Below are 22,710 nucleotides of genomic sequence, written 5' to 3'. Positions count from 1 at the left end.
ACACACACACACACACACACACACACACACACACACACACACACACAGTTTTTATTAACTGTCAGCATTACTATATAATCCTAAATTCCAAGTATGGATTCCACAATCTAATATGTATAATCTATCTGCTTTATTATAGATTAAAAACTTACCTCTATGGACTATATTTCTATGAGTAAAATATCTGTGTTCCCTGTAATTTTATTACAGAAATTTTCAGCATTTGTAAATTGAGAGAGTTATATATTGTAACAAATCTACCCACTGGCTGGATTTATAATTAATATTATAAGTTTGTCTTTCTACCTACTTATGTCCACCCATTCATCCTGCCATTTTATCATTCCATCTTATTTTTTCAGTATAATTTAAAAGTACACAGTAGCCAGGAATGGTGGGAGAATTCCTGTAATCCTAATACTTTTGAGGGATACAGGGGGATCAGGCGTTTAAAGCCAGACTGAGCTACACAGCAAGCACAGGGCCAGCACAGGGTACATATGACCCAGTGTCAAAACAACAACAACAAAACAAGCATGTGGTAGATATCAGACTATTTCACATCTTCATATTCCAGTATTATACTAACTTTCCAATGCCTGCTTACAGTTTAAGATATAACTGAAACAAAGTGAACTCTACAAGTCTTAAATATACCTTTAATTACATTCTGATAAGTGGATTCACCCTACATAACACACACCAATTAAACTACAGAACCTAAACATCAACTCTAGAAAATTCTCTCATATCTCTTCCTAATCAATCTCCTTGTTAAAACTTTAGATATGTGCTCATGAATTGATTCAGTATCAAGTAAGACATCAGCTGCTCAGGGGTTTGAATCTGAATAAGTCAGGAACACTGCTATAACTATATAATTCTTACTGTCCATTCTTTATGGTTTTCTAATAAACCCCGTCTATTGAAAGTTTCAAAACTGAAGCAGGGTAGATGGTTCAGCAAGTAAAGTGATTGCTGTCCAAGCATGAGGACCTGAGTTCAGATCCCTAGTACCTATTTTTCAAGCCAGGTACAATATGCCCAATCTCCATTCTGGGCAGGAAGAGCCAGGATTTATGAGCTTACTGCACAGCCATTTTGGCCAAATAAGGTGAGCTCCAGGCTCAGTGAGAGACCTGTCTCAAAAAGGAAGGTGGAGAGCTTAATCCCAAATTTAGGCCACCACGCCTGGATTACTCTTCTAATAGTATACATTAATCTCTTCCTAAAGCCATTCATTTAATTACATATTCAGTTAGCAAATCCTAAACCCACAGGTTAAAACAAGTATTTAGATTTCAGTGAGGTTGAGACAGAAAATAAAGTAACAAAAAGGTAAAAATAATTTGATATCTCTGGTGGCTTGGCAGTGAGTTGATATAAAATGATTAAAATAAGATAACTCAAGGAATCGGTTTTAGATTAGATGGCCAGAGAATGTCATTCTGCAAGGAAAGGTAAAACACAACCCACTTGTAATACAAAATCTGGAAAAAGGGGCTGAGCTGCTATAGGTATAAGCCAAATGAGAAAAGCCTGAGAAACAGACACAAGGACGCAGTGGGCCTTGGGTGTAGAAACTTTTGCACGTTGGAAAACAGACAAAGCAGGTCCTGTAGAAAACAATTAGACCTTTACTCTGTGCAAGCTGGGCAACCACTGCATTATTCTAAGACCATCGATGAGTGGTCATGACTTAAGGGGAGCCCCAGCTTCTGCTGCAGGTTGCTGACAGAAGGCAAGAGAGAAAGAGAGCCGCCATGAAACTGCTGCTCAGGTTGGAGTTGTGCCTTGGGATGGGTGACAGCAGTGGCAGAATAGGGGTGTGTCAAGCTACTTTCTTAAATTATGAGAGAAGGGTGGCCCATTTCTGCATAACTTAAGCATACGTTTTAAATCCTAGTTGACAAACTGTTCCAGTAGCAGCACTGGAGATACAATATTATCCACAGTACTTATTTAAATACAGTGTTAGTAAATATACTAGAATATGTTAAAAACAAGTAGTAAAGCAAAGCCTTTCTATGAAAAAATGTGGATCCATAAATGCCCAGAAAGAAACAGCAATGACAAACCACTACAATATTATCATTGATTATCCTTGGAGAGGGCAAGTTGGGGATGGAATAGGAAGAATTTCTTTCAGTGTATAATCTTCTGTATCTAACTCACTTAAAATAAAATAAAATAAATAAATATATAAAATAACATAAAATATTACATTTAAAATAAAATAAATATATAAAATATAAAAATTAAATTCAGATGTGGTCTCCTAAAGGTAGTCAGTGCTTCATAAATTATCATGAACCCAGTGTCTCCTAAAATTCTTGTTGAGAAAACAAGGCCTACACTGAGCAGGATGCTAAATACCATTAGAATGATGGCGGGTCATAAATACAGACTTAATGGTCTAGAAATCAGCAAAGCTGGATTCCAACCTCTACCTTATGAAGTATGATTATTTGACTCCACTAATCTAGAAGCGAGAGAGCTGGTATTTGATTCAAGATGTTGATTTCCTAATCAAAAGCAGGATGTCCAATTAAATTTTAACCCAAAGAAACAATTAATAACTTTTTATTTATTTTTATTTTTTTATTTACTTTATATCCCAAGGTGACTTTCCCTCCTCTCCTCCCAGTTTCCCCCTTTCCTCCCCCCCCCACGAGAAAAGGAGAGCTCCCCCACCCCTTCTATCAAACTTTCCCCACACATCAAGTCACATCAGGACTGAATATATCTTCATCTGCTGAGGCCAGGCAAGGCAGCCCTGCTAGGGTAAAGTTATCCAAAAGCAGACAATAGAGTCCATGCTAGAAACAGTCCCCCCACCCTCCACTTGCCAGGCAACCCATATGAAAACCAAGCAGCCCATCAGCTACATGTGTGCCTAGGTCCAGATCATGCATATTCCTTAATAGACCCCATGGGACTGGGTTAGTTGTCTCTGCTGGTCTTTCTGTGAGGTTCCTCTCCCCTCCAGGTCCTTTTCCCCAACACTTCCATATGACCCCCGTAGCTCTGCCCCATGCATGGATGCAAGTCTCAGCATCTGTCCAGATATGCTGCTGGCTGGAGCTTCCCTGACTACATCAAGGCTCCTGTCTGCAAGCACAGCAGAGTATCATTATTAGTGTCGCAGGCTGGCTTTCCACCATGGGGTAGGTCTCAGGTTGGGCCAATTATTGGTTGGACTTTCCCTCAATCTTTGGTCTCTCGTTATCCCTGCACTTCTTGTAGGCAGGATTATTTTTGGATCTTCTTTTTAATCCAAGTGTGTCCTCAAATTTTATATTAGACATAGAAAAAATTGTTATCTGAAATAATCAAGATTTATCTGGCTGCTTTGTTAAATCTGGTGACTGACCTTAAGATAATAAGAACTCAAGCACAAGTCAGGCCCCAGGGTCCCTTTTATTTTTAGTTGAGTATTTTACATTTTCTGTATACCATTTCCCCAAATGGAGTTGCCATGATGATGCCAACATGTACTCCAGAGGAGGGTATTTAACCTAGGACGAAGAGTGGCATTCCCTTTTCACTGACTGAAACATAGATGGAGTGACAGGAACATAGAGAAGCCTCCTCATCCTTCTTCAGTTCATTAGAGATGTTAAAGACAAGTGTCTTGAAACCTTACGTGAATGTAATTCATGTAGAAAACTTTATAGCCCAAAAGACAAAAATAAAATTGTATGCAATGACAGTCTTAGTGAATATGAGTAGAAGGTTAACTTCTAAAGAATTCCTTAGCATATGCAGCTCTTCATAAGCCTCAAATTCATCGTGATCATAGCCATCTCTTGATTTCACTTTTAATGCTTATACCCTGATCCTCCGGAGTGCTATTTATCAAAAACTTGTCTATATTTGTACAGCTAATCCTTGCTTGAAAAATATGACCATAACCTATATTTTCAGAGAGAATTCTCAGTAGCACTCGCTATGATCTGCTCTTAGATCCTCTCTTTGATAATCCTTGTTGTTGAGAGGTGGCAGGCAGAGGCTTTAAGAAAGAATGGTTTACAATCTAAAACATAAGGGACACATAAATTTCAAGTGACCTTGTAATTACACGCAGTAATTTTAAATACATAGAAATGTGATCAATTGTATTTAATGATTATGGACATAATCATAAAGGTATTGTGCACAGTTATTTAAAAAAAAAAACTATTTTGCTGGGCAACAAACTGAGCCCTTTTAAATAAATGGCTCCAAAAAAATTCCCCAGAGGACATTAACATTTAGAAGGAATGCCAGGCCTGGCATTTACTCCCTGTCATTTCCATACATTAGAAAGACAAATCTAAATGGAAATAGACTTTATTTAAAACAATCAATACAGCTGAATTAAATAATCAAATCTAGTGGATACTAGGCAATTGCATTTCATAAAAAACAGAATTTTCAAAAGAAAATTTGGGGAGCTAGACAGAACTGTCATTTTTTTTGTTGTTGAGATAAAAGTATTTTTTAAACTAAAAGAACATAATACTTATTAACACCATTCCATTGAAATTATATGTAATATATAAAATATGTTTCTCTATATACATATATATGTTATATATACATATACTTCTTGTTAGCATTTGTTAGCCTGCTTCTTGGTTGTCTAGTAACCTATGATGTCATCATGCGTCACCAGGCAGGTGTATGGCAGATGCACCTGTCACACACAGGATCTATAAATGGACCCCTGCTTCTTCCTCTCCCTCTTGCTCTTAATTCTCTCTCCACTTTCTCTGTCAGGTATCCTCCTCATCTCCCTGCCATGTCTCTCTCTCTCTTCTCCTCCATCTCCATCCAATAAACCTCTTTCACATACTATCTGTGGTATGCATTATTTCTAAAATAGTAACACTTCTCTTCCTACCTAAAGTATTTGAATTATATCCCCTCACAACCTGGAGGGTCATCAATTTTCAGTGGCTATGTTACAATGATAATATTGATAGAAATCACAGCTAGCCAATGTGGTACAGTATAGCACTTTTTCAAAGCACATTTTGCTAGTGGCATTAAATGAGTTTTCTAGGGACCTATCTCTAATTCACCTCCACTGTCTCCCATCAAATTTCGAGTCCCCATATCTGCAGAGCCCCATGCCAGGTGCTTAGTCAGTGCTATGGCTAGAACCTTCCATTCTTTCCTGTCTCAACTGCCTGTTTCCATATCTTTCACAGCTATGGTCCAGGGTTTGCCTTTATCATGTTCCTGGAGTTTCCCCCCTCACTCTGGGCTATTCAACCTCTTGTTTACTGGATACATATCTTCCTACTTCTGAGAAAATATACCTGAAGGAGGAGAGAGGGCAGAGATTCCTTTTGTGAAATATTTCGACATCTTACCTACCACTGCTATTTTCCACACAGGAATCTCACCCCAAGCCTCAAAATGCATCTGAATTATGTCTGAAACCTCTGGTTAACTCAGTGTGGAAGATGAGCAGAAAATTCAGGGAAGGGAGGGCCAATGACCACGATAGGTGGGGAATGCATTTAGAATTTCTAACACTAGAGCCTTTACAAAGAAGAGTCCCATGTTTTGATGGAGGCTTTCAGAGTTCGGACTTGCTATGTTCTGCTCAATTTCCCTTCCTGTAGAGAAGAAAGTTTCTACACTTCAGCCTTTTCCTAGGAGCTAAAAGCTAAGAAGACTATCTGATTTTCAGATTGCAAATGTTTTGACCTCTTTAAGGGCATCCCTTCATTTGTCCTTGAAGATCTATGATTTCCACCCTCAATATTTCAGTGGAGCTTTTCAAGGCACAAATTAGAATAGTTATGTTTTGGCTAAATAAAAACACCATTTATCTGTGAACTAAAAGAATATAACATGGGGTCGATAGAGCATACAAAAAGCCTTTCAAGCACTGACCAATCATGATAAAGAGTATTCGAAATTGTCTTCGTATTTGATCGTTCCTAAGGAAGTGGACTGACGAGGTAGTGACATAAATCAGCATTTGTCTGACTTTACTCCTCTGTGATAGCGAACAGTTTCTGTCTTCCAGGGCAGGGTGACACATACACCTACAACCCCAGCACTCAGGGTACGAAGACAAAAAGATTAAAGCCAGACAGAGCTATACGGTCCTGTCTCAGTAACACAAAACTCAAAGCATCCAGTTAGGAAGCACAGCAAATGTCTCAGGTTTGTTTATGCTGGAGATTATAGTAACTAACTGTAATGGAGCACATAGCAGGGGCTGACTCCTTTGTCAGGAGCTGCAGGGACTCCAGGACTTGGACTCTTGGAACCCTGAACACAGTGTTCAAAATTTGCATGTGAATGGACGTATTAGGTGCATCCAGCGAGCGTGTGCTGATGAGAGGAAGCTGGCTCTGGGAACTTACCCTGAATCAGCAAGATGAGACTATCTTGATGGCTAAATAATATTATTTGACTACAACACCTGAGTCTAGCAAGCAGCATACTGAGGTCTTAGGTACTGTGAGTAGTTATTCACATTTAAAACTAAACTGGAAGCGACAATTGATAGCAGGGGCCCTAGCCAGTAATTTTTAAAAGTTTTGACATGATTCTTGGCATTTTCTCTGCCTCACATTATTCTTTCACAAATATTGTGCACTTTTTTGATTCTAAGAGGAAGGGGAGAAGGAATGGGGGAAGAGAGTGGGAGGATGATACCAGGAGGAGAGGAGGTACGGAACTACAAGGAGGATATAAATTGAAAAAATAAATACACTAATGAGAAAAAAAAAATTGACATGAAGCATAGCAAAGAATCTCCTGCCAAAATCAAATTCCACTGAAATCAGAAGCTTGTGTTTTTGAAGATATGTCCATCAAAATGTGATAAACTGGGTTTTATTTATTTATTTATTTATAAACTGGGTTGCATTTATTTCCCTTCTAATTGCCCTGATTTTCAGCAAATATTGGCCTTTAGAAGCATTTCTTTTTTTTCCTCTCTTCACTCTTATCACAGACTGTCCTTCTCCCCTCCCTCCGACAAGAGTTGTAGCAGTAGCCTGACAAGCATGACTTCATAAGCTGGCAGTTCTTTTCCCAGCATCCACATGCTACATACAGGTGAGCACACAATCCACTCACAGGCACAGCAGAGCAAGAGCTGAGGTTGGCACTTGAGGGTTATTTTAGAGATACTCAAACTGAACACACCACCCCATGCCCTTTTCTCAAGTGAAAATGGATCAAACTGTGATGGTGGAGGAGCTGCTTTTAATTATGTTCAAGAGTCAGCAGGTATCACCCAATCAGGAGGATGGCTCCAATCAGGAGGACACTTACTCCTAAATAGTCATCTGTACATCCTGGGGGGCGCAGGAGGGGGGAAGGTGTTGATTTACATGAAAGCACTGCAGGGCTTACTGGGGAGGGGGCCTCAAGCACAACCCCTAAAACAAAACCCAGGCCACTTTGCCAGCTTTGGAAACTCAAAAACAAAACCAAACACAGACTAGATTTTGTTTTCTAACAAGTCGGACACAAGTCCTGAGGCAGACACACAACTATTGAAAATGACACAACCTGCAGGATGAGCTGCCAGAGGGAGAGGAAAACAAAATAACAAAACAAAACAAAAAGAAACCACTAACATATCTGGATTAATTAGTCTAGCAGAATAACACCTACAGCAAAAATGTAACTTTCCGAAACACAGGAGGTATAGGGTGAAGGTAATAGAACAACATTAAGAAAGGAACTTTGGAGATAAAATTGTCTTAATCTTTGCACTTGCCCCTGATTCTTTCACAGTATCAGCGGTTTAACTAATATCTCTGATGCTGTTAATATTGTGACATAATAGTATCTTGTCTCTTCAAAAGCTTTCAACTAACAGATGGATTTATAGGGTTTAAAATATGTTCTGCTTCAACTTCAGAGTTTACATATGTAATTTTTGTTATATATTTGTAGTATTTATACATTACATAGATAAATCACAACTGCAATGAGTTTCAATTGAGAAGATACTTCTTCATACTACACAAGACATGCATTTTTAAACAGGCAGAGATGAATGACCTATTCGATCATAATTTCCTTCCCAGATTTAGCTTTTCATCTAAAATAAAAATGATCTACAGAAAAACACGACATCAGTCTGCAAACCTCCCACTAAAATCTGAGGTTGCAAAGGGGCACTGTAAAGACTTCTTCAGGTTCCTCTGTATATAGCTTTGACTTACAGAGGGAGAAGTGATTAGTATTTACCTAACACTGCTAATAAAGAAAAGCCTTTGCAGAATGAGAATAGAGTTAATGGTGCCTTTCAATATTGTTGCAACATGTTTCACAAAGCAATGAATGAGGTAGTCCCCAGGCAGTACTTTGGAGCAAAGTATTTCCATTTCTCTCTCACGTGTTTACAGTTAACATCTCCTAGAACCCAGATTATCTGAAATGCTATAAAACTCACCTTCCCTGAAGCTAGCATGGTCTTTAGGTTTCTTTTTTATAGAAAAAGTGTACAAACATCAAACTTATAAAACTTAGCCTTTCTCGGAAGAAGGATATTTCATTGACTTCAGTTTAAAGATAAGTCTCAGGGAGAAATGACTTGGGGACTTGTACAATGATAATTAAAGAAAAAACCGACACTATGTCTGGCAGCATTTTAGCCCACAAAGCAAATAGCCAATGTTTTCACTATGCACCACCCAGAGTAGCATAAATTTTATGAGAACTTTCTCAAGTTTCGTTGTTACTTTATCAAAGTAGTAATATTTTTAAACAGTTCATTTAAATTCATACAATTATCAATGAGAGATTTTTGTTTTGTTTTGTTTTTGCTTTTCAAGACAGTATTTCTCTGTGTAGCCTTAGCTATCCCAGACTTGTTTTGCAGACCAGGCTGGCTTGAACCCACCGAGATCTTCCTGCCTCTACCTCCCTGAGTGCTGGGATTACAGACATGTGCACATGAGAAAATTCTTAATGTGATGTTCTATTATTCCCCAACAATATGCCTCAGTGATTCAACTATGCATGTGATTTTTTTTTTTTACCCTCTGAAACAGCATAAAAAAAGACATTGTCAGGCTGAGATTTTGCCCAAGTTTGGTGAGAGATGGGCACATAAAAACAATGAAAATCCGAACACCAGCTTTCACATTCTTAATCTAAGCAAGTTATAAATCAAGAAATACTAGCTAATTTATATATTATATATAAACAGAAGAGGAGGAGGAAATGTGGACATGTTTAGTAGAAGTTAGGTTTAAATTAGCTTGTCCTGGGATGCCCATGTAGGTCATGGGAGTAAGTGCCAAGCATATATGAAACCTGAAGTTCATTCAATACCCAGCACCATGATAAACACATGACTGTGTTTATCATGTTAACTGAATAAAGAAAGACAAAAGTTAAGAATCAATATCTACAATTGATTCCAAATTATTATTTTTCTTTAGTTTGTCAAGTTGCTTTTAGTAGCAGGAAGGTCTGTAGTGCCCCCTAATGGTCAGGAGGCTTAATTGTAATTCTTCCAGTATCAGTTAAAAGGTTGAATGCATGTATAGTCAGGCTTAAATGAGACATTTTGATCATTAACGCTACTTTCCACAGATGTATAAACATTCTTCTTAAAAAAAAAAACATTAACAATAAGAAACCAAAACCTCCATTACAATCCTCTCCATTTTATCCGCTTCAGAATTTGACAGAAACATTATCCAGAAAAAGGAAAGACCATATTCTCCAGAAGAGAGGGTTTCATCACTTACTTTTTTTCATACTTAAACTTATATTTTTATTTTTTAATTTTATTTTTTATTAACTACAATTTATTCACTTTGTATCTCCCATGTAGCTCCCTCCCTCCTCTCCTTCAATCCCACCCTCCCTCCCCCTTCTCGACCCATGCCCCGCCCCCAGTCTGCTGATAGGGGTGGTCCTCCTCCCCTTCCTTCTGACCCTAGTCTATCAAGTCTCATCAGGAGTGGCTGCATTGTCTTCCTCTGTGTCCTGGTAAGGCTGCTCCCCCATTAGGGGGAGGTGATCAAAGAGAAGGCCACTGAATTTAATGTCAGAGACAGTCCCTGTCCCCATTACTATGGAACCCCCCTGCAGGGTATCAAAGCAGATGCTGAGACTTTTGGCCAACCTTTGGGTAGAGTTCAGGGAATCTTATGAAAGAAGTGGGAAATAGTAAGACCTGGAGAGGACAGGAGCTCCACAAGGAGAACAGAACCAAAAAAATTTGGGCACAGGGGTCTTTTCTGAGACTGATACTCCAACCAAGGACCATGCATGGAGATAACCTAGAATCCCTGCACAGATGCAGCCCATGGAAGTTCAGAATCCAAATGGGTTTCATCACTTCTAAGGAGGTGGGGGAGGCTAGGGGATAGTCCATGAAGAGCAACAAGTTCTACAGGAAACAACACACAGGATTTGCTGGGAGAGGTGAAATCATCTGCCTCAGACTATGACAACGTGATGCACAAAGATTAGAAAACTCTATTTTTTTCACTTAAAATTTTTATTTAAAGAAATCTTGAAAGATATTTTTAAAAAAATTAAGGCAGTAAATAAGTAATCCTTCACAAATCATTTAACACTTTCTTCAAATAGAAGACAAAATGTAAAATCAGATAAAAACTGAGGCATGCACATGAACCGATTTCAAAGTTACAGAAATATGTGAGTTTCATGGCCAACAGAAGAGAAATTAAGAAACAATGATGACAGTTTTCAAAGAATATAAAGCAAATTGTAATCAAATCCCTTGAAAATATGAAAACCCCTATACTTACTCTTGAGTGGGCTAGGTTTTTGAGAGAGAATTCAATACTAGAAGTTATCTTGTGTTAATTAATGTTATCTAACTATTGTCGTTAATGGGGGAAAGAGGGGTGAGATGGGGTAGAAGGAATAAACTTTCTTATCACCTGGTTAGATAAACTTTTTTTTTATTTTTTGCTGAACAGTCAGATAACTAAAAAATACTACTTACCTGATTAACAGGAGAAAAACACTAATTTGTTTTTAACTAATAAAAATTTAATACTAGATATAAGGTGAATAATCCACTTACTTATTAGCATTTAATTATTAGCAAAGAACATAGTTTACCATGCAATTAAATATGTCCATGATGAAATTCAGTTAATTAGTTTAGGGTACAAACACTTAGGATATTCAGCTAACTTCACCTAGTACACAAAATTGCTAAGGAATGATAATGTTTTATCTATTTAATCTCTAATTCTAATGGAATGCTTACACAAGGCAGAAAGGCAGGGTGAAGGGACAGGGAGACACAGAGCGAGTGTAGGAACTAGCAGCTTAGATATATTCTTGAATAAACATGCCAAAACTCAAGAGAGCATATAATAACCCTATATATATTTTTAAATATAAGGCTATAGTTACAAAGTCATGTGATGTCCACTTGACTATAATTCTATCAGGGTCTTGGGTACAATACTCTTGACTAAAAATCACACAAACTGCATAGATTCCTATCAAAGAGCAGTGGCTGTACCTGTATAAAAAATAAGGAAGGCATTAGAGAAATCTGTTCATTTGGCATCAGTTAGTTTCCAATATTATACCATAAAACCTAAATCTGGACAAACCCGTAGTATTAAAATGAGTGCATTTTTATCAGGATGGGAGTTTGGACTACAAAAGCATTCCTAATGAGGACTTACTTCCCAGGGCTTCTGACGTTATAGATAATAATGTACATTAAAACAAAATTCAGAGATGCTAAGTTAGTGTTCTTTGTCAAATAAATTTTGTAACCATACTGTCTATTCTACCTCTACTTAATATTGTAATAGCCTTTGGGGGTCTATGTCAGCAGAAGATGGTAGTCATCAGACCATGGAAGTCCCATAGCAGTTGTAGTAGGAAACAAGACATGCTCATTCAGGTCACATTAAAAGACTGTCAAAAGATGCGTGTTTCTCCCTAAAAATCACCAAGGAAAAAGCCACCTGTGAAGAAACTTATTAGAGCCAAAATAGTTTGCTCATGATTGATGGGGTTCGATGCCACTGCGTCATGATTTAAGGCGATGGATGGAGGACCAGCATCTTTCTTAAAGTCACCATCCACCCATCCCCTACAAAATTTTGAGGGGAACCTGTTAAGACCAAAGTCTTTAGTACTGTAGTGGCACAGGAGGAAGAGGCTGGGAGGCAGCAGGAGAGGAGGGCAGTGCCACAAGCTGGAAGGGTGTAGTCCTGATGTCACTCTCAGTGGGTCTGGACAGAGCCCATGTGAAGGCTGAAATGACAGGGATCCACCTCCCAAAGCTCTCCCTACACATCTCCAAGCCTCTGACTCTCATTATTCTCATCCCTACCCCAGCCCCAGAGTTCTGTGATCCTGTGATTCTATCATTCCATTTTTAAACCTGTAGAGTGGGAGTGTTTCTGAGTACCCTGCTCACACAGATGGTGGTGGGAAGAAGCTCAAGAATATGTTGCATGTAGTAAATGCCCACTTCACTACGTAATCACTCGCTTCCCATTCCACAGGAACAAAGATTGTTATCTCAAGAGAGTCACAGAAACACCAGTGCTTTGTTACTGGCAGCACAGCACCAACACATACATATGTAAGGCACACAAAAGAAGAAATTTCTCCCACTCACACATACCTGGCAATGAACACAGCAAGAATAGAGCATATAGCACTTTTCTACACTAGTTCCACAGATTAGGGGAGGGGGACAGACTGGGAGAGGGAAGAAAAAAAAACGAAGTCAATGAAAGGTAAAAATTAACACTCCCGAGGTTCTAAAAATAAGCCACACTAAAAAGCCATTTGTCAAGGCAACCTATCTGAGACTGAAGCACGACCACCATGCCAACCACCAGTTCCCACAAGCATCGCTCTGCTCTCTCAGTACTGCTGCAATCCTTGTCTTCCACAAACCTGACTCTGTGCAAAAACTGCTGCACAGCACAGCAGTTCTCCTCTCTGGACTTCAGGTATCACTGCTCACCCCAATCTGATTATCTTAGAGCCATTTTATGCTTCCTGCTACTTTCTCAGCCTGTCGCTGCATATCCGACGCTGGCAGACTGCAGAACATCCTGTGATCCCCCGTACAACTGTCCACAATATTTAACATGGCACTTCTTTACCTTGGTCTCCTTAGCAGAAAACTCTGAGGAGTTGGAAATTTTCATAGACTTTGACCGGTGAGACTGCCGCCGGATAGAATCCTCCCGGGAGTACTTCACAGAACCTGAGGTCCTCACCCGTACCTTGCTGGCACTCTGAACACTATTCACGCCAATCATTTTAAAGGTCTACTAGGGAATAGGTTTGGAGAAATAAAAAGGCACTTTCTACCGGTTACAAAGCTCTAATGCTGAAGAAACTGTGCCAGTTGCACTCCAGCAGCTCTAAGCAGCTCCTGAGCAGCTCTGAGATCGCCTTAGCTTAGGAAGCACAAGGCTGCCTCCCCCAGCATCTTCAACTACCCTGTTTGCAGCGAGTCTGATTGTTCCAGGCACGGCACACGTCACTGGCTGCAAAGAGGAAAAAAAAAGCAATCCCACCCCTGCTACTCGGCTCTTACACACACATACACACACACACACACACACACACACACACACACGCACGCACGCACACGCACCATATTCACACAGTGGAACAAATGGCAACTGGCCAAGCAAGCAATTCATTAACATTCCAAATAGCAACACCATTTCTCTTGTGCAGTAATCTCATTAATGTCAACAGAGATATCACAAATAAAAGTCGCAAGTAATGTGCAAGGAACCACGTGGGGCGAGAATGGATGGAGCTCCATTTCTAAAAGGAAAAAAGAAATGCAGATGGGTGTCAGGGTGTCAACAGGCTCAATCAATTGCAGGCGTGTGACAGAAGGCTAGCCACAAAGGAATCGTGATGATCAATGACTTTCCTTTCTGTCCCATTTCAAATTCTGTTGCTGGTCAGAAGAATTAAATGTTTCCTATGACCTTAGAATCCTCCCACTTGGTACTTGGACAGGAATTGCTGACGTGCTCAGCAAATGCAGAAGGATGCTAGTTACCTTCCTGTCATACTGAAAGTTAAGAAAAAAAAAAAAAAAAGAGGGCATTAAATATGGCTTAGAGTCAGATCAATAAGTCGAATCCAAATCAATAAGGCGATTCCAAAGCCACAAATGCTCATGGGCATATGCTGCCTTCTGAGCAAGAATTACCAGTTTGGACACTGTTAGAAAACAAGATATATTTAGTTCTGAGACACAAAGTTAGTTTTGAATGTAATTTTTGCAATTGTAACACCTGACTTGCCTGGTATCACAGAGGCAGCAGGTCATCTGCATAATCAGGTCTTGTTTTGGGTATTAAATACAAATTAACAAGACAAAAATAGTACATAAAAACAATTCTGCCCAAAATGCTGCCTCTATTTGAAGGCTGTAACCCTCAAATCTGACTTCCTTTTTGATTCATGAGAATTCTACATAACATCCAGCCAGGTACTGATGTCTGCTGTCCTGCTCTGTTAACCAGCCCCAGGAAAGGGAACTCTGGAGCCTTTGATTTTGTTTTTCACCTCATGACAGGCTGTGCTCCACTTCCCTTCATTGTCCCCATCTTTTCTTTGAAGCCTTGGGGCTTCAACTATTCTATAAGCACACTGATAAATGTAAGTGGAGTTTGGTCTAAAATAATAATAGAAAATATATTTAGAAATCTTAGGGCTCTACTGCCTTTAGGGATGCATGGAGTTCAGAGACTATGATAGTCTTCTTTGAGGTATACCTTTCTCTTTTCAAGTAATTGATTAGGAATGTAATGGCTTTTACTTTATAAGGCACATTTCAAAGATATAAGGCATGTACTGAAATAGTGTAATAAGGCTAATCATTTATAGTAATTACAATTGTAACCGGAGCACACGATAAGTGTATCTAGCCAATATAACATCCAAGATGGAACCACAAAGGCACTGCATCACAACAGATTCCAAGCAGCACTCTGAATAATCAGAGAGCCTTCTCAGAGTGGGCAAACCAAACAGCGCTTATTATTACAGCCTTAGGATACTTGCCAGTCTCCACAGGCATTGTCACAATTTCTCCTGAGGCAGTTTTCTTTTCTCTACCAAACTGGTTACTAAAAACAGTAAGAAAGAAAACTATATCTTACAATATGATATCCAGCTCCATTTCTAGGAGGTACGGAAAGAATGTTTTTTTGTTTTGTTTTGTTTTTTTGTTTTTTGCCCAATTGCTACCCAAGCTGGCATTAGCCATAGACTATAATAACTAATGACCACTTGCATCTGGTTAACACCTAGAGCTTTAGAAAAGCAACTGCATCACTGTCCACCTGCACATAGGAGGATGGCCAGTTTATGATGCTTTGACATAACCATGTCCAGGCCTTTATGGTATGCCACATGATAGGGCATCATCTCCTCAAACTGCAGATGCACTGAGACCTTCTAAAGCGAGTGAGAAAAGCCTCCTCCTTCCCTGCCCTGTAGTCTGTGTTCCAGAACACATACCTCTGGATAGTGACAACCACAACTGCAGTGGCCCTAACAGTCTAAGGACTAAGAACAGATGGTGGCTTTACCCTGCTAAGTGTGGCCTTAAGAAGCAACTAAACAATGAAGCTTCTAGATCTTGGGGTACTTGATGTTCTCAGGTTCTTTTGGTTCTTGGTTCTCCATTACTGCTGTGTTCAGTCAGATTTATCTCTCCATGCCAGGTTAAGGTACTGGACTGTAGTCTCCACCTGAACCATTGTCTTAGATTCACACTTGCTGCCCTTCTTCTAGGAGCTGTGTTGCCTTGCTCCTCAGCCCCCCACAATCTTCATAGTTGGCTTCTCATCATCCAAAGGTCAGCCTAAGTGATATCTTTCAAAGGGGTTGACATTAGCTACTCTTCCTAAAACAATCTTTATCTTTCACCCTAGTCATTCTCCCTTATGAGTCCTACCACCTTCATCTCCAGGATACTCATTTGGTCTAAAGTCATAGCCATCTCAGAAACCACAGCAGCAGCTGGTAGAGAATAGCTCAGTGACACATACAGAATAAACAAACTCCTGAAATATAAGACAAATCTGCCTATCAGATTTCATGCCACTGACCTTGCTTTTAATGAAATTTAATTTTCTGGAAAAAAATGAATATAGCGAAAAACAAAGAATTGTTTTGATTTGTTTACAAGAGAGCACATAATTGAAGTCTTTTCCCCAATTCTGGCTGCTTAGACTTTCTTTTCAGATACAGATTTGGTATGCATCTCTTCAGAGCATGCATACTTTCTGTATGTATATATCCATTCCCTTCTCATGGGCAATACATGGAAGCACAAATATTCTTGCTGTTTACTTAATCACATAAAACTATCTCATTCATTAATAATTATATTGAATTGTATGAATATATTGTGTTTCATTGGTGTCATATTGGACACTGAGTTTACTATCTTTTGCTACAACAAATAATGTTCCAGAAAATAAAGATGTAATATATCATGTTTTAAAATATGGCTTTCTAAACAAACTTTTTTGTTCCACACTTCCTTTCTGCTGCCCACTGTCTTGATATGGCTACATACAAACTTAAAACTAGATTCAATATCAATGAATCAATTCAAAGACATATCACATGACCCCATTCTGCACTAGCCATGTCCTCATAGTCTTGTCTTCTGAGGCCTTGCCTGTTCTAGACATTAGCTGGCCTATGCAGACAGATTGTTTCCAATAAAATAAAGGCAGGCCTCCTAGAGAGCCGCAGCTGTTTAACAGCAAAAAATAGCTTTCCACGAAAGCTTCAGCAGAAAACAAAAGTGACTTCCTTAACACAACAAAATGGCAGGAGAAACTATCAGGGCAAATTCATTAACCAGAGGGCTATTGGCTGGCACATTCTGATGCTTTCTGGGAATGAGGACACTATTTATTACATAAATCCCACAAACCTTCTTTAAAAGGTCTTAGCTAATACTAATAATAACAATAACAACAACAGCAATAATAAAAAGAGAGCCTCAGAGAAATGAATCCCATTTAATATATTTTTCATTATGTGCCTAATGAGGTGTCAGGTACTGAGGACATATAGCACTCATACAACTGTGCCCCTAACTTTGAATTATTAAATTAAGACAGCACACTAGCAACAGTAAATTCCTCTGGAGTATCAGTGAGCTTAAAGGCTTGCAGACCTTAAATGAAATAATTGGTAGAACAATAGTGCTATATCAAACAGAAGCTTCCCTCTTTCCCCTTTATGGACCATCATGAACTAAATAAAAGAAAAGTGAAAGACTCAGTTATGAACACTGGAGAGAAGAAAAAGTGGAAATAAATTATAAGTACCAATGATCTAGAGGCTTGGCAGGATTCAGGAGGTAGGAGGGACCTTAGGAGTCAAAGGAGGCTATTTTTTCCTTTATTCTTAGAACAGAATGGTGGTTTAAAAATCCATTAGTTCAAAAGGCCCACATGCCTTTCTTTCTCAAGGCTCTTCGGAGTACACTGCTGGGACTGGGGCAGAGCAAGGTGATAAAATGCTGATCTGATAGTCAGAGGGCAGGTGCTGCCTGAGATTTGCCCATGACTGTCACATGAGCAGCATCTTCAAGGGGCTGCTGCTGTTTAAAGGTGCTAGTGAATAATCCTCCAAGCTAGTCCTTTGGACTCAAACTCACCATCAGATTTACACTTAGAAATAATCACCTCCAACGTCTTCAATTTCGAGATGAGTGTCTCTGAGATAAAGAAACATGAGGACTTACTCAGGACATGACTGTGACAGGGTTTCTTACTCTTTAATGCCAGAGGGATTATCTAGGGGTCACAGGGGTTCATATGCTGTCCTCTACACTATTTGTCTTTTAAAAGCTAAATAAACCACGAACAGACATGGCTAGATTGCACCAATACTTGAAACAATTGTCTTGAAATAGCAGTGGATCTGGGGAGACAAATTTCAGAAAGGAAATGGAGATGACCACGTATAAGACAGTTATGAAAAGTAGACTTTGGAGAATCAACTCTACGTATAAGACAGTTATGAAAAGTAGACTTTGGAGAATCAACTCTCTCTGTCCTAGTTTACAAACCAGGTGGAACACATGGCATCTTCTGTTCCTTGCTGTAGCAGGGAAGGCAGGCACCTTTGAGCAGTGCGTGCTCTTCCCTTCCAAAAAACGTGATCACAGAACCAGTCACCCATCTATAGAACAATACTTACCATCATAAGTGGCAATGCATGTATACAATCAACACTGTGATATTAAAAAACCAAAACTAAATGCCTCCTGTTTTCTTCCAGCCTATCCAAGCTGATACAGCACTTGCCAGAGAATCCAGTTTGAATATAAGTAGATGTGGCAACTTTAGCTTCTCCTAGCCCACAACAAAAACCTGATCCTCAGACAATCTAGCTACATGAGGTTCTACTGAATTTGACAAGCATAGCAGACCTTGTGCTGAATCTCCTTGCTAGGTGACACTAGTCCACCAATTTGACCCTAACCTCTTTTTTAAAAGTAGGACTCTGGAAATTTATTAGCTTGTCCTCCACTGTCTACCTTTGTTCTCTGTAAGGATGCTGAAGAATCTTTATATATACATAACTTTACTTTGGGTCATTTCAAAAATGAAAGTAAAAATTTTGCCCCACAGGGTGGATACACATCTCCCAATTCATAAACAATTAGTATGCAAACAAAAAAGTAAAATTAAGTCATCTTTAAAGATAAATTAACATATACAGTAACTGACAGTTGGAAGTCAGAGACTGTGTGATCTGCTTTACCTAAGAGAACATGCTGCTTTACTCTAGCAGGCTCACTCTTGCCTGTCGCATCACATGCTTTTAAGTCCATTTGTTCTTCAAATATACAAAGCAACTAGGTGTGAGGAATCCTTTAAATAGAACCGTCTCACATTTAAAATTAAATGACATGGACATGCTCAATGGAAGATAAATATGAAGGAGTGACAAACTTAAAAAAAAAATACTTTCACTCTTGAACCAAGCCATTCATGTCAAGTCATTTAGATCAGAGACACTCATTAGCTTTGGTAGTTAGGAGTGAAGGAATATGCACAAGGAATCCTGCATCTAGGACACAGCTCTGTAAAACTGGCATTTTTCTTCCCAAACTATTGCATTGTGAAAAAAACACAGAACCTGTCCTAGAAGTATAGGATTTCTTGAAGTTGGTAAGAAAACCAACCTATTCTATACACTGAAATACTATAAATTCTTGTTATAAGAATGTAATCTTTACTCTGTTGCAGAATAATTGCAAGATGCAAATACAAAAACCAGGTTTCCAATCCCTCAAAGCTGTTTTTCCAAGGTGAGTAGGCTAATAATTGTATATAGAGTAGTAAATGCTGAGAAAATGTTCTGTTCCAGAAGCTAATCCAATAAGCCCACCCATAATTACCTCTTTACACCATCCAATGTAATAATAAACATCCCAAGTGCCTAATATGTGCCAGGCACAGTGTCTATGAGGAAATGAAATGATTAGAGACCTTGCCCTCATGGTGCTTCATAACAGAGATAAGTTATACTTCTATGCAAGAAAGTGTCAATCAACGGAAATAACTCCACTTGCCTGTTTTTCTAAAGCATTGTTTGAAAAGCATATCACTTTCTTCTATCTCACTTTTATTTATCAGAAATTCCTTTAATGCTTCTATCCATCAGCAAATTTTTGGTTAGTTTGTTTAATTTTTTAAAGTCAATTATTTCAAGCTGTATTAGTTTATTTTCTCTTCTTGGCAATTAAAAACACAAAACAAAACAAAAGAAAAACCTGGCTCCATAACTTAGTGGAGAAATCATTTACTTTGAACATATAGCCCATCATAGCAGGGGAAGAACTGTAACAGAAACAGAACACAGCTGTGTAAGGAACCAGCCCACATGTGAGCAGATCAGCTGTGCAGAGAAATGGGAGCCCCAGTTTTATTTTCCCTTTTTAGTCAGTACCTGAGTCCAGACCAGGGTGGTAAGTCTTTCCTCCTCAGTACATTCTCTCTCTCTGCCCTTACATATACACCTAAAGGCTCGTTAAATCTGTATTTCTAATCTAACCAAGTTATCAATGTAAATTAACCATTAGAGGTCCCACCCCAACACACAGTGATTCTCATTTGATGCCATGTAATAGTGCTTGTAATCTCTATAGTGCAAATGACAAATATGTTTAATTCTGTTCGACATTTTTATTTCTCTCATTTACTATTCCAGGCACTAGGAACAGATTATTATGCAAAACCAGCCAGAATCCCATTCCCACTGAGACAATCAAATAATCATTGATTAACAAATCGATCCTTCAAACAAAGATAAATCAGTAACACTGTCAATATCATAATGAAGATACATGTAGATTCTGAAAGGTTTTGGATCTATTCTAGCCTTAAGGATAATTTCCCAAAGAAAACTAGAAAAAGGTGACTGAGATGGGGCTGAAGGATAGGGTATACATACATTCCCGTGGTTCAGGAGAAATGAATGAGTATGGGTGACTGAGAGGAGACCAGTGAGAAGGAAAGGCAGAAAGGACTGTGGGATAGCAGGCAGATTGAGGATAAGGAGAAGCTATCTCACAGGCTTTCAGAAGCAGTGATGGAATTTCAATATAATGGTACATAACTCTTTCTTCCTAATAACTAATGAGGATTCCCAGGCCATGCCAACAGATATTCCTCAATGTGCTACAACCTTAATGTTTATTCAGGGTAAAATCAAAGGCATAAAGGGTCCACCAGTGTTCTACACTAATATGGAGTTATTTTATTACTGTGCATGGCTGTAGAGGTGCCTAGGTTTACTTTAACTCATAACAATGCCACTATAAGTAGCTGTGGCAAGAATTGCTCATCACAAAAGACCACAAGAAATTGTTCCTTAGGGTCATTTTCTTATCCAAGTACTTGGTTTTCATAAAAGCACAATAAAGAAAATTGCCTATGTTAGATAGGTATTATTCAAACATCTCAGTCACTGGGTTCCTCCAAAAGCCCAATGTCTTTCTTTTTCTTTTTTGTTCTTTCTTCTTCTTTCTTCTTTCTTTCTTTCTTTTAAAGTCATATAAGAGGTTGAAAAATATTGTTTTTAAAATTTTAAAGCTGTCCTCTGTGGTTTTAGAAGTTCATTTCCAGAAAGAGAGAGTCTAAGTGGAAGTTTAGAGCAGTATCAGCTTGCCCTCAAGTATAATCCTGAAGGGTTTAGAAAAACCATGAAGCAGATTCAAAAGAAATATAGCTCATATTCCTAAATAGGTAAACGCCAGGTGCTACATATATGAAATGTCTCAGGTTGAGCCAGCCTTTTTGAGGATTGAGGTATACAGGGGTATTTTAAAGGCATTTTCCCTGACCTACTGGTGATATTGCTTTGAAAGACCAAAGAACTAAAAATTAGTTTTTTGGTTTTTGTTTTGTTTTGGTTTTGTTTATTGAATTAAAGTTTAAGCACAAGCCTAACTGAAGGCCAGCCAGGTAGAGACATGTCTGGTTACCTGCTGGGAGGAACTGGCTTTGCTGCATTCTTTTTCTGCCCATTTAGAGATATAGCTGCTAGGAAACCAGCCCAGATGGCCAGGCCAGAACCATTTATAGTCTTGGTACCTAAAGTAAACCAATTATTTCAAAAGTCAATTTCCCTTACCCAAAAGTGTAATGACAAGTTTTCAAGCACTGCCCTACCCCTGCAGTTTTGCCCTTTAAAAACCTTGTTCCCTTAGATGGCCCGGCTGCATTCCTCTCCTGCTTCCACAGGAAGTTTTGCTATCGGGCTCAAGCTTGTATCAAATAAACCCTTATGTGTTTTGCAGCAGAGTCAATTCCTGGTGGTCTTTTGGGGTCTCATGAACTAGGTATAAGTTTCTGGCTTCTTCCCCACTCCCATCACCCCATACAATATCTGTTGGGTTCCAATGGAACTAAACCACCTAGAAATGTGCAACCTTAAACCAAATCAGTCAAGAAAGAACCAAAGGACTTAAGTTTAACTTTCTTTGCCACATCTAAGATTCAATTTGGCCAAGACCATAACTGTAGCTTCCATAGCTTAATAACATCCATGGTGGCAGTAAAGTACAAAGGGACCCGTGTTGACATCTAGGCTTGATGATTGATTTGGGGAGAGTTTCTTAACACTTCTAAATTTCACTCAAAAGCAAACCAAGCAAGCAAGAAAGCAAACAAGCAAAAACAAAACAAAACAAAACTCAGGAGAAACATGCCACACTAGATGTTCACTGATTTTAGGCTACTCGCTTTATTTTTCACACTTTATTCTTCCCAGTTTAGAAGGACTCTGCCATGGTAGTAGACAGTTCCTCTTCTTGTATGTTAGTAGCAAATGTGCAAAGGCCAAAGGTACAAGACTTTTTGTTGCTTGATGTATTTGAAGGAGACCACCTTGGGTCTGTTGTGTTGGCTAGGGCAACATCAGAAATCCATATCTCATATGTCCCAAAAGGAACATGGTATTGTCCTCTGCTGTTTACCTACCTTGGTTCAGGTCTCTTTCCTACCTATGATTCTTGAAACAATTATCACTTTGAACTCCCTGATAACTTCTCAGAAAATTTCTTTCACTCAAAAAGTTTGTGTTCTTTTTCTTCCTTCCTTTCCTTTATTTCTTTTCCTCCCTCCCTCCCTTCCTCCCTTCCTTCCTTCCTTCCTTCCTTCCTTCCTTCCTTCCTTCCTTCCTTCCTTCCTTCCT

The 22,710-nt window shown here is 38.9% G+C and overlaps 1 protein-coding gene across 3 annotated transcripts in view; it reads right to left on the bottom strand.

Annotated features, from left to right (window-relative positions):
- Psd3 (pleckstrin and Sec7 domain containing 3) overlaps positions 1–22,710 on the bottom strand; it is a 460,032-nt gene that overhangs the window by 115,766 nt on the left and 321,556 nt on the right. The window contains exon 1 of one of the 3 annotated variants that reach the window (XM_055618705.1): positions 13,104–13,327. The exons of the other annotated variants lie outside the window; for them this stretch is intronic. Coding sequence (XP_055474680.1) covers positions 13,104–13,262 — 159 coding nt within the window. The 5' untranslated portion in view covers positions 13,263–13,327. Of the gene's footprint in view, positions 1–13,103; positions 13,328–22,710 lie in introns of those variants that run through there. 3 annotated transcript variants of the gene reach the window in all.

This window comes from Psammomys obesus, unplaced genomic scaffold (assembly GCF_907164565.1).
Source record: "Psammomys obesus unplaced genomic scaffold, mPsaObe1.curated_primary_1811, whole genome shotgun sequence".
Lineage (NCBI taxonomy): Eukaryota > Metazoa > Chordata > Mammalia > Rodentia > Muridae > Psammomys > Psammomys obesus.
This window is presented reverse-complemented; position numbering and strand designations above follow the sequence as displayed.